The sequence below is a fragment of the Pomacea canaliculata genome, linkage group LG5 (genome assembly GCF_003073045.1).
Source record: "Pomacea canaliculata isolate SZHN2017 linkage group LG5, ASM307304v1, whole genome shotgun sequence".
Taxonomy (NCBI): domain Eukaryota; kingdom Metazoa; phylum Mollusca; class Gastropoda; order Architaenioglossa; family Ampullariidae; genus Pomacea; species Pomacea canaliculata.
Window position 1 is genome coordinate 14,550,628 of NC_037594.1, and position 13,008 is coordinate 14,563,635.

Consider the following 13,008-nt stretch of genomic DNA (forward strand, 5'->3'; position numbering starts at 1 on the left):
CTTCCCCGCCAAACATTAATCGCGTTATCCCTAAAAGTCTGGGCCTTCCTTGCTCGTCCATAGCTAACAGCATGTGGAAAATAATAGTGTGGGTTTTGAGAAAAGCTGTTTAAAATGGTTGTTTTGGATGAGTATTTTTTTTCTTTAAAAGCTTTGCGCCTCTCTTTTCAGAAACATTCGGAAACTTTCACAACTGTGTACTTCGGTCTTTATGCCTTGTGGCCAGAGTCTTGTGGGGAGGGGGCAGATGGCGGTGGCTGCTTAAGTACAGTTGCACTTGGGCGCGCTCGTTGAGCCCTTTTCTTTCGGTCGTACAGCCTGGACTGAAAGTGTATGCACTTGAAATCGTAAAGCTCTTGCATACAGTTGCAACGGGACGCCCGGCCACTATACTTTCTTTCTTGATGCCTTGAAGATCACCTTTCTTTCTTGCCCGACCCCAAACCCTCTCCCCAGTCCTTTACAATCTCTCAAATACTCCTATGTAGCTGACATCGACATGATATTTTTTAACTGAGGACCTTATTTTCATAATCTGTATTACTTGTCATTTGCACGACCGTCAACTTCGAACGCTTGGCCCTCAGGAGCTAACCTTTACTCACTATTAACAAACTGTACTATGGCAGGAAAGGGGGCATTGAGCAGTCTCTTTTCAAATTTTCCAAACCTGGGGGTAGTTGTTATCACACAGAGGGAGAGATTCTTTTGAAAAAGTTATTGAATTTGAAATAAATCAATCGGCTTTATGAGGACCTGATCTGGGCACTGAACCCTTCGGACTGACCTTCCCACTGTTGTATGCGCGCTGCACTGAGAGAGAGGGGAACGCCATTGTCCTAAGTGCGCATGCGTACCGACGCGCGCTTTTTCAAAATGTGCGCATGCGTGTATTAAATATTCACTGGTCAGAGTTCACGATCGGGTTCCTCCTGCCCCCTCCAACACATTCCGAAGTAAACATCAGTTTATCCCTCACCCACCCCACCCCCACAAAAAAAAGTATCAGCCCGAGGAACGAGGGCAAGTTGTCCTAAGTAAATCAAGTGCAAGCGTCTTCTCTCTGTGCTTATGAAGCGGTGGTGTCGCGATCTCTCGGGTGGTGCTTTGCACTTGAGATCGTGGTTATGGATCAGTGGCAAAGATTGCCTGAAGTAAAGTGCCATCGATTAATAGCCGCCGGACCTGGTCAGTTTGTCATAGCCACGGAGACAAAAACGTTTGTCCTTGAAATTCCTATTTTCACCAAGTGTAATTATCTATTGTTAGCTGAGAAAGGTAATTTAAGGCATATACATGGTAAATTCATGTATAAATGCAGGAACTATGAACGTAAAACCAAGCTTTTTAGATTCTCTAGTTAAAATGTTAGCATAAATAATGTCTGTGTAAATAGAATTTAAAATCTTTTTAATAAAACAATTTTTAAATGTCTTTTTAGGTCTGTTGGTTGGTCTCCGAGTTTTGAACATAGAGAAGTGCAGCTAGTCTTCGAAAGTCTTTGTTCAATAGTTTTTGATCGAAGGGAAAAAAAATAAATCGTTGCGAAATTTTATTCAACAGCTGAACAGAGCAATGCTGGGATCATTCTTCAACGCACAGAACTGAAACTATATCGGAATTCATGAAATCATGAATGATGTCAGCTTTGCATTGACCAACGCTTGGCATCGTGTAAAACCTGCGTGAATCAATCAACCGTTGCAAGCCACATCTGAACACAAAATGCCCTGTTTGTAGTGTGACGAAGTGAGTGCCACCTTGTTTGTCGAGTAACACTTTGCGTTTTCTAAGACGTCAGAGCCGCCCGTAATGTCACGCATACGCAGTTGACTTCCTTTGTCCGCCAAAGACCTTAGTTTTGACAAACACGACCACACCTGCGCCTTTTAAGAGAGGAAAAAAAATAAGCAGGATATTGACTCATCACAAAAATTCAGATTTTTTTTTTGTCCAGTATCGAGATTGCCGATAATAAGCATGCATCCATGACGCCTCTAGGGGAGGAAGGGAGGAGGTCGTATTTGGTATGTTGAATAACATCGGTCTAGGGTGTGACGATTTGGTGTGCATGTTATTGAGTCTGCCATTAAAAAAGAAAACGCTAAAAGAAGCTGTCATTTCTAGCATGCAATAACAGGTGAAGAGAAATATATTTTTTAAATTACTTTAATGTATTACAGAATGGCATATTAAAGCATGTCAAACACTTTTGTAAGAACTCTCTTAAGGTTGGATCTTTGGATCTCATAGGTAGCGTAGGCACGAGTAATTTGATGGAGACGTGATTGTGTTATGTCCGCTACTTATTATGGCGTTCATAATTAAGAAAGTAATGTTTTATTAATTATGTTGATAGTTCGGGTCATTTTTAGCCATCCTCTGTATTTGATTTGTACCTGACAAAAATTCTTGAAATTTAGTGTTGGAAGCATACCACTTGAAAGGCACTAGATTTATCCTAGTTCGAATGTAGTATATCTTTTCTGACTGGCATTATTTGCGATTAACAAGAAACATTTAGACTAAAAAGTACACCAAACGTGGAGTGCAAAAACTAAAAGCAGAAATGTGAAGATTTTTATAAATGCAGTTGAATGGTATATAATTTGAATTATTCAATAAGATCCAAATTTGATATATTTTCTGGGTGTGCAGTATACATTAGAGGTATTTTGTTTTATTTGCAATATTTTGCAAAACACACATTTACATGAAAAATGAGTTAAAATTTTGTATGCACATTAAAAATTACCTTATGGATTGTCTTTTATTTGCTATATTGTAAAAAAAAAAGTAGTGATATTGCATTGAAGGCTAATAGAGCTTAAATCTCATCATTTACTCTTAAAAAAAAATCCCAAATATCAGCATGCTTATCCTCCCTCACTTGCAAGCTTAGGCTTTTGCTGCGACAAATGAGATCTGATATCAGAACATAATTTTTGAGTAATTTTTTCTGTAATTTTTTTCTTGTTTGACTCTGTCTTCTTAATTGATAAATGTCTAGTTAACTTGCTTTCATTTTAAAGTTCTTAAAAGCCAGTGGTGTATAGCGTTACCGCAGAAGTTTGGAACAAGTGGAACGTTCAAAGGGTGAATGATGAAAAGGCAAGTGTTTGTACGCCAACGCCCAGCCAACGTCTGATCAGAACTAAAGTAACTCACCCTTCCCATTGAGATCATTGACTAAAGCTCTTGGTCGCGGGATTTTTTTTTCTTTTTGGCATCTCGTTATGGCTCGAGCTCAAAAAATAAACCAAATAGAACTTGTTGCTTTCTCGGGGGTGTTTTGTTATAACGGATCTCTGCTCGTATTAGGCTGTCATAAAATTATTATATCTCTTTACTTCGCGAAAATCGAGCTACGCCTCTTATTGACTAACTCGAGGTAGGGTAAAAGCATGTGGGAGCGAGGAGAAGGAGGGAGGGAGAAGTTTTTGCATTTCTTATTTTTGGCCAGGTCGTTACCTGAGGTCGTTAGCACTATTGTAGAGCCGGCTCCACCAGTTTTGAAACCCATACATCTGTTCCAGTGGTGTAAACAGGTCGCTACCAGGTAGCCACCGACATCAAAAGTGGGGCAGGCTGTACGAAGCTTCCAGTCCTGGTCCCAAGTCGCTGCTTTATGTAATCTGCGCTTCAGAGTACACACAGAAATCCCTCGTCTGAACCTGCTTCAGCCTGTATGAGACCCGTTATTAAAAGCTGATCTTCCCCACCTAGTTGTTTGCTCCTTAGTGATTTATATTTAATTTGGCCGGACTTACTGTTGACTCCACAAGATGACTGTTTCCACAGGGCGCTCGCAGCGCCGTCCTCAAGTTAAGGAAAGCACAACACTGATTGGTTTCTCCCGCGAACTCTTTCAACTGTGACTTTACTGTCAACGTTTTGATTTACCATTTCATTGTAGTCAAGTTTATTCGTTTAAGTAATTGACCTGTATGTGGCCAATGTAACGAAATAGTGAAACACTTGAGTGTTAGTGAAATAGTGAAATACTCTTGAACTTTCAGTTAACCCTTTTAAAACCCTTTTAACCCTTTTCTAACTGCCTGAGGTTGATAGCTCAATTTTGCCTTCTTGCGATCATTTATTCATAATTTTCTCCCACCCTTCACACCCACACACACACAGGAAAAAAAAAAAGAACGAAAAGTTGTATGTAAGCACTTTGGTATTTTGAAACTTTATTAAACTTACTAACGCATGTAAATTTCATAGGAATTTTATTCCCTTTTGCATTCTACCATTTCGCATTCCTCTTTAGAAGCTCTCCGTGTGTCTTGGAGTTCGTATTAAATTGAGATTTTTCAAGTCTGGATACCGACACTAGTGAAAGTACAATACTACAGTGTGTCAACAGAAGAAAATGAGTGTTCGAAATGAGTCTTAAAAGCATAATTTTCTCTTGAACTCCCTTTGGTCTTTAAAGTTTGCTTAGAAGCATTTTGACTCTTACAAAACAAACTTTTGAACCCGCTGTGTGTGGGTGTTCGTGTATAGTCGTATCTGTGTCAGTGTGGGTGTATGAGAGCGTTTACAAAAAAAAAAATACCTGCATGACCACATCTTTTAGGTTTCGGTTACCTTAACCTCTTAAAACTAAAATGCATTTCTTATCGTCTATGGCAGACCTGGGCAAGGGGCGGCCCGCCTCCTGTCTCTGACCGGCCCTCTGGCCCGCCCGCCAGTATATATACTATATATACAGTATTGGGTAAAACTGAGTTAATTATATTAATCCGGCCCTCTAAAACCATTTCAATTTCTCACGCGGCCCCTTGGGAAAATTAATTGCCCACCCCTGGTCTATGGTATCGTCTGGTCTTAGAAAAATTAAAGACCTCTTAAACGTTTTGGATCGTTGTACAGGAAACCATATCGCTGAGGTACAAGAAGCTAGGACTGTAGCACTATTTTCCTTGCTCTACCACCAACTCTTCAGTTGATGGCTACAATTTTGATAACAACCTATGGTTAAGTTAAGGTTATAATTAGGGATTTAGTGCTAGAGGAATTAGAAGGCGTGCATTACAGTCACACGGTATCTCAAGGTATCGCTGCCGGTAGTATAAAACAAGTTAATTCTCCCTTTCACTGCCGCAGAAATAATGTTCGGACACAAAAAGTCGAACTGAATTCTACGTTCATCAAAGTGTGTAGTAGTTCAATGTGTGTAGATTTATGTACATGAAAAATAACCTCATGTGAAACTTTTGAACGAAGTATTTGGAACAGATTTTTATGCCGTGGAAGCGTTTCACGCCATCAACTCTTTCGTCGAGTAGTCTGCTCAGCTTTGAACAACACTTAGCCATGTCACCTTTTGCCAGGTTCCTCCTATCTCCGCGATGTTCTTTGGCTGAAGACCTAAAGCATAGAAATCTACCCCGCAACCTGGACTACCAGATTTCAGACGGTTGAAAAGGCGTCTGTTGACGTTAGAAAAAAGCTTTCAAAACAAGTCTGAAAAGCGAACTACGTCAGAAGTCCCGTAAAATAAGCACATTGTTCCATACGGGTGGAAGGAGCACACCCCGTGGGCGGCCCGTCAACAGAGCAACCCGCGGTGGAAAAAGCACCCGGTGCTCACCGACATCGTCACAGAACGACTGGCCGTGCAGCCGTTCGGAAGACATGCGCTCTGGTAGTGTCCAGGCGCTGAGCAAGGGTCGGGGCAGCATGGGTCTGTGGAAGGCAACCGTCTTCCTACTGGTCATTGTTGTGACCACATCAACTGGTAAGGATGTGTTATCATTGGATGTAGGGTAACGTCCACTTTATCTGGACTTTCCGAGAGGTCGGATGCTCTCTCATCTCTGAAGCTCTTTGTTGCCGTTGTTCTGTGATAGTTATTTGTGCTTGCGTGAATGAGCATGTTGTGTGTGCGTCCGTGCGCGTGCATCTTGCTCAAATGTACGCTAGCGACTATTCCTAATGCTCTAAAATTTGTGTAACCTAATCCTAACCTTGCGCTCACTGGTATTTGTTTGTAACAGGCCAAACTTGTGACCGGGATATTCCTTTTGACTACAATGGCGTATATGTGACATACAGCTCCGCCACTTCAATACCAATCAATGGTTAGCACGTCTTTATAGTAATCAACGTCTGCCAGTCTGCCTGCCTGTCTGTCTGTCTGTCTGTCCGCTCTGTACGTCCAACCGTTTGTAAGTATTCCCAGAGAAAATAAAGGAAATATGTATTACGTAAAAATATGTCTCATCCTATATAAAATTATCTTCACTGTTGATTTGATTAATTACAGTAATCGTATGATTAATCTTTTTTTTCCCCCGGGCTGACGTTTAATGGAATGTCGATGTGCATGTCTCTGAAAATTCTCTAATTCTGTTTCGCTAAAAGATCTATGAGGAAATAGAGGGAGAATTGTTAAGGTGTTCAAGATTTCTGCGTCTGTCTTGCAAGGAAACGACGGACAAAAAATTTCCTCAGACTGTTATCTTCTCTAAAATATTATATTGTCATTGCTTCTCATTGTTCTAAAGTCTAGACATTTCATGTTCCCGCACTGAGATACAACAGTAAATCGCGCGCACGCAACAGAACACACGGAAAAAGAGAGTTGGGGGCTGGTACAAATCACATAAATACGCACACGCGCGCATGCACACACACATACACACACGCGCGAACTAACCGTGTTGAGGTTTTTCAGGTTCAGAGTGGTGCCCTGATACTTCCAAAGACAATGCGCCGTACATAGAGTTCCGGTTTGAGCCAGAGGGACAAACAGCTGTGAGTAAAATCATCACGACAACCAAAGACAAGTACAACACCGTGGGGTATGCTGCCACCTACAACATCTTCCTGAGTTATCCCCCGAACGTCAAGTTGAACGGAACTCTCCTAGGACGCAAGGTCAGCAATATGTTATAAGTTATACGCCTCTTGTGGTAAAACAATTTCTGCTGTGTTTATGTGTTGTATGGCGGAAGAAAAATAAAATCTGTTGGCAAACACACTAAAGAATTTTGTTTTGGTTTGTTTGTTTGTTTGTTTTTTTTGATCAAATAAAAATTGCGTCTGCCCGCAGATGAGGTTAAACTACTGAGGAGAAGGGTTGATATAAATTATCTTTAATGTAAACAGATTCCTCATCAAACGAAAAGCAAGTTTGCCCCGAGTACTAATCAGGGCTTGAAACATGATCTTTAATGTATTGGTAACTGTCTTCAGTGGTATTCCACGAGCGAAAGCGGGAAAAGGGAGAGGTCAAGGTTTGAGAAGTCCACTCTTCATTTACAGTACTAACTGTCTTGAATGTGTGTAAATAAAAGCATTCTAAGTTAGTATACGTAACAGCGATAGAACTATTCAAACAACTCAGAGCAGGTAGATAACTTAGATGAGTAAAATTTCTATTTAAGTTAGACTATTAAATTCTTTAAATTTTTGTGACTTGTTTTCAGATTAATCCTGCTTTAGGCGATGGCGGGTTTTGTGTGTGTCTGTTTTACGTCTCACTAAAATCCTTTAATTGAGCAATCCCTTTGAAAAAGCGAAAGAAAAACAGAGGTCAAAGTTGTACTATGATAAAATACTTCATTGAGGATCTTTTTAGTATTTTTAGTATTCAGTATTTATTTAAGTATTTTTAGATAACCACTTGATGTGCATCGGGGTATAGAGATGCAGGAAAGGTATAGACATTAATGTGTGAACAATGATTCGAGATCATGTGATTTACTGATGTTTGTTGCAGAACGTAAGCGCTGTTCGTGTTGGGGAAAGCGGGAACATCACAACATACTTCATAGTGTTCAATGCATCAGTCCCCTTCAAAACGGTGAGAATTGAACCCATATCATCTGTAGACGCCACAGGCGGCAAGTGTATGAGCATCTATTTCCAAGGCTGTAACACATCAGGTGAGTGTCTAAAGACCTTGGACCACGCATGCGTACATTTTAAAGGCTAATGCAACATAAAGCTTAAATTTGTTGAAACACATGACAGTGTTCTCTCTGGTTTAAAAACAATCTTCCTTAGTTTTAAATTCTTTTTATGAAATGTGGAGGTTAGCACGTGGAAACTTTCCTCAATCCAAACGTACCGTTCTAAACCTTGTCATTTGGAAAGTGAAAGAATTGAAAGCTTTGCATTCTGGAAATCACATCAGATGTTAATTTAAATCCACATAGCTCAGCCTGTAAAAGTGACCATGTCATGCTGCAGACGACCAACAATAGGAAATGACTCATCTCACTGCTGCTGTGTTTTCAGAGCTGTGTACCACAGCATGCCAGAATGGTGGGACTTGCGTGGGACAAAACCTCTGTGAATGTCGCGAGGGTTTCTTTGGAACAAGCTGCTCACTGACAAGTAAGATTTGTTTTGCATGCTGTATTTCAAAACAGACTGCCTACTGACAAGACAAGAGATGATGATGATGAGGAGGAGGCGTAGGAGGATTAGGAAGAGGAGGAGGAGGACATCAAATGCATAAATCTAGAGTTACACAGACACAAAGACGTTTTAAAAGAAGTGACATGATTTTGTTTTCACAGCCGACGATGTTCGCCAGTCACCATTAGGTTCGAGGCTCCATCTTGTTAGCCATGACGACAGAAACTTTGTCTTCAACAAGGCTACGTTCATCAGCTCCGTCAGCACAGGTGTGTCAGTCAATCTCAGTCGTATCGACCTCAACGGGTTCGGCGCCTACCTGTGGGCCAAGAAAGCTGACCTCGACAAACCGTTCGACTGCCTGACGAACATCGATCTCTACTCGGCCTTCACCATGCTCTTCAGGTTCAGGGTGAACAGTTTCAACATGGATCGCCCTTCCGTAATCCTGGCCACCAATGCCTTCAGTAAAACTAAGGGAGTCAACATCTTCATTCAGAATGACAACGGAGTCAACAGTCTTAACGTTACGTTCAGACGCTTGAACAGACAATGGACTGCCATCGCCAGCACAGGTAACATTCTACAGACTTCTGTGGCAAGCCAGTTGGCGCACGATGATTGTGTGCGTGAGTGTGTGTAGATGTGTATGTGCTTTTGTACATCCGTTTATAAAAGACTTATATATATACACACACAGACATAACGTTTCTGATGTTGAAAAACTTTGTAAAAGATAATCATGAATATTCTCTCTCCTTTACCAGAGGCTCTGCAAACGACCGGACAATGGGTGGATGTAAACATTAGGTGGGAAAACTCATTTGGCCTCGAACTCGTTCTAAACGGAAAAGACATCGGGCGGGCGTTAGTGAGCACTTCCAGCAACAACGAGGAGGCAGCTTACCTATGTTTGGGTTACCCTAGCTACGGGTATGAGAGTTATGACAACAACATCAACATCCGGGATCTGACGATCATCCCAACCGTCAGCAGTCAGATTCGTCCAAGTATCGAAGGTATTGAATAATGATCATCAGCTGTTCAAAGTGCTGAAACGGCACAACACCAAATACAGTTCTTTGTCTGTGGTTATATTCAAAGTGTTTGTTAGGCCTTTGCCAAGACGTATTCGATACTGAAACTTGTGTCTATGGTTTTCTTACCAGCTGGTGCATCGACCCTCAGAATTGAAGTGGCCAACGGCACCGTTTCCAGCCAACAGCTCGGTCCTTCGCTGAGAGTGTTTTCTTCATCCGGCTTCTCGAGCACAGGCACGGAGATCCGTCTTAAAGGTTCCAATGTCTATCTGACCACCAACAAACCCACGCCGTTCTTCGACCTTCTCCTCGACCCTTCCAGGTACCAGACCTTCACGGGGTCCTATATCTTCTCCGTCGACAACGTCAACGTCGTCAACTACATCATCGACACCGGCAATTACACTGGCGTTACTATGTATCTGAGTGCCAACCTGGAACTGGTGGTGGAACTGAAATGGGTTCTCATGCAGCATCGCGTGACGTATCGCTTCTCCCAGATAGGTATGTCATTACGTTGGCTTACGTGACAGTCTACTTCTTGATTTCTATTTTATAAATCAGTGTGTGCGTGTGCGCGTGAACGCATGCGGGCATGCGTGAGAGAGAGAGAGTCGGAATATTTATAAATTTGACCTTTTGGAAATATGTAGAACAGTTTGGTTTGGCCTTCTGATTGCTAAATGAGTTGATTTCTTTCGATGCATTCAGGTGTGCACACGTGTGCATTAGCTTTGTTGTGTGCGCGCGCATCTCTGTAGCTCTGTGTGAGCTTGTGTGCAGTTGGAGTGTGTGTTTGCGTGATATCAAGCCGCTATAGAGAGTGTTGAGAGTGCTTAATGTTATATTCAGTTATTAGATAAATACTGATACCGTCCTTCTAACACACACACAAATGCCTCAATCATTTAGCCTCCTGTGTGCACTCAGATAAATGGGAAAACTATTTTGAAATTCGTGAAGGACTTTTGTTGGCATTTAAAGGAGGTAATGTCACTAAAAGTATTATCACAACTGAGAAATATTCCGTTGAGTTCCATATGCAGGTGCAGAGCAACATTAATAGCGCTGACCACTGTCTTTCAGACATTCCACGACTGACTGGCTCAGGTGTCCCGGTGGAGTGGTCTTACGATGGCAGTGTTTGCAGACTGTATATTGACAATAGCCTTAAGGCAGTCTCCAACAGCCCTGTAACGACCTACACCCTAAACCCTGCAACCACCCTGTATCTTGGTTTCCCCTCCAGCACCTACAATGAAAGCGCACTGCTCGTGGGGCTGACAATCCGAGACTGGAAAATGTGGTTATATTCTTCGTTTTTCGTTCACCTGCCAGGTGAGTACAAGTGTGCACATTTAATAAAGAGAAAGTAAATGTATTGTCGGTGATGTGAGGAGGTTAGTCGTTCCGCCCTGATGTGTAGGTAAAATATATATAGCTATTATTTGTCATTGTTTTTGAAAGGTCGGTTTTAATACATCTAGCTTTGAGAATGTGGACACATGTGTGGATTTAATTGCTCATAAATAGATATGTAATAATCTAACGATAGTATAGATTTTATAGATTTTCTGGCAATGTTTAGCAAATGAATTCGTTAACTCTGCTCCTCTCTTTTTTGTCTTATCGCTGTCTGAAGGAATGTATAATCAAATGATTTCCGTCTGTAACGAGATTATAAGAAGAGTGTAATGGGATTCTCACAAGACGAGATTTAGAAATCATTTCTGTCGTTGCCTTGATGACCCAGTAATGATAGAATAGTAATACTAGCTATAAACAGAATGGTGATATTAGCCTGGAATATAATCCGGCCATGTCCTTCTTTCTTAATCAACAGACATTTTTGACGAGGAAGTCCAGGCCGTTGGGGGATCTGATGTCGGGAACAATTCTGACGATCAAAGTTTAAAAGGTATTCACCAAAGAGCTACATTCTTACTCTTAATCTTTTTTAAAAAATTGTTTTCTTTTCTTCATTAATTCTTTTTCAATGCCACGAGAGTAGTTATGATACTAATTGTTAAATACTCAACTGTTTTGCAGTAAAATTTGTATGATTATTGTTGTTGTTGTTGTGAAGATGATTTGCAGTACTGCATGTTGCCTGTTTATCGCTAGGTAACTCTTTAGCTGTCTACCTATTGTGCCGTTCGTAAACATATTAAAACGCTAACACTAGAGCAGTTCCTTTCAAACTGACAAAAATTAACCTGAACAAATCTTGAGGTGATTGATATTTGTTTGCTGCAGGCCAAGCATGTGATCGCGAGATTCCTTTCAGCTACACTGGAGGATTTGTCACATACAGTTCCTACTCGTCTGTCTCGAGTTACAATGGTTAGTGCTCTTCAGTAATAATGTATGCTGGTCTTGTGTATGTTCTGACCCATGATCGTCTGCTACAGTCTTTGCTGCAACAAATACAGGACCTAAAATCATTGTAGAATGAATATTAAATATATGATATTTTTACTTTATTCGTCTCATCAATCATTTTGGCAATTTTACCAATCGCTTCTCATCTGCGCATTAGGGTACTACGCAAGGGCACAAAAGCACACACACACACACAAACTAACCGTGTTGAGGTTTTTCAGGTTCAGAGTGGTGCCCGGACACTTCCAAAGACAATGCGCCGTACATAGAGTTCCGGTTTGAGCCAGAGGGACAAACAGCTGTGAGTAAAATCATCACGACAACCAAAGACAAGTACAACACCGTGGGGTATGCTGCCACCTACAACATCTTCCTGAGTTATCCCCCGAACGTCAAGTTGAACGGAACTCTCCTAGGACGCAAGGTCAGCAATCAATTATACGTTAACTCTATCTGAAGTTTACTTCTGGTAAACTATATTGTTGTTGTGCTTTATATGGCAGAAGAGAGTATAATTTGTTGTACAAACATATATGGGATTTTTCTTCTGCTTGTTTGATTTTGTCCAATTGAAAACTGCTTCTGCCTGCGGTGGTTTCTAAACTATTGGAGAAAAGAGTCCTTAACCATTGCACCCGTCGAAAACTTTTCGATGGCCAGCCCTGTAAACACGTGCCTTATCAAAAGAGAAACAAGTTTGTCCCTAGTGAAGATCAGGGCTCAAAGCTCTAATATCTTTACTGTATTGTCAACGTGGAACTCACATGGGGAAAGGGGAAAGTCCAAGGTTGATGTCTCCCTTTCTGTAGTTGAAGTGCCCTACTGTCTGACTACTTAGCCTGCTAAACAATTCGCTAATGCTTCATGAGTCGGCGCTAACTTCTTAGAGAGACAACTGGCGTGTAGCCACAGGAGACTGAGCAACAACAGGTCTGCGACCATCCCCCCACTGGCCTGATCAAGAAATTTGTTCATGCCCTTGCCTAGGAAGAAAAGTCCCACCGCCTTGTGGGAACTGCTGAGAGACAGAGGATTTGGGAGACAGGCCCGACAGAAGATTGGGTGCTGATTACGACATCTGGGTGAAAACTTCCTACGAAGGAAGTACAATACAGGAAAGTTACATATACGTAAGGTGAAAACAATTGGCACGTGGAACGTCGGTAGGCTTTACCGGTCTTGCAGTCTATAAACTCACATGAGAGCTAAG

General features: G+C 41.5%; 1 protein-coding gene across 3 annotated transcripts in view; it reads left to right on the forward strand.

Moving 5' to 3' along the window:
• The first annotated feature begins 5,572 nt into the window (after window positions 1–5,572).
• LOC112563758 overlaps window positions 5,573–13,008 on the forward strand; it is a 64,921-nt gene continuing 57,485 nt past the window's right edge. The window contains exons 1-12 of one of the 3 annotated variants that reach the window (XM_025238061.1): window positions 5,573–5,746; window positions 6,006–6,089; window positions 6,686–6,888; window positions 7,733–7,898; window positions 8,254–8,352; window positions 8,538–8,951; window positions 9,144–9,395; window positions 9,546–9,920; window positions 10,503–10,754; window positions 11,260–11,334; window positions 11,673–11,759; window positions 12,020–12,222. In XM_025238061.1, coding sequence (XP_025093846.1) covers window positions 5,644–5,746; window positions 6,006–6,089; window positions 6,686–6,888; window positions 7,733–7,898; window positions 8,254–8,352; window positions 8,538–8,951; window positions 9,144–9,395; window positions 9,546–9,920; window positions 10,503–10,754; window positions 11,260–11,334; window positions 11,673–11,759; window positions 12,020–12,222 — 2,313 coding nt within the window. In that variant the 5' untranslated portion in view covers window positions 5,573–5,643. The remainder of the gene's footprint in view (window positions 5,747–6,005; window positions 6,090–6,685; window positions 6,889–7,732; window positions 7,899–8,253; window positions 8,353–8,537; window positions 8,952–9,143; window positions 9,396–9,545; window positions 9,921–10,502; window positions 10,755–11,259; window positions 11,335–11,672; window positions 11,760–12,019; window positions 12,223–13,008) is intronic. The other 2 variants (XM_025238063.1, XM_025238062.1) reach the window with 2 other exon arrangements.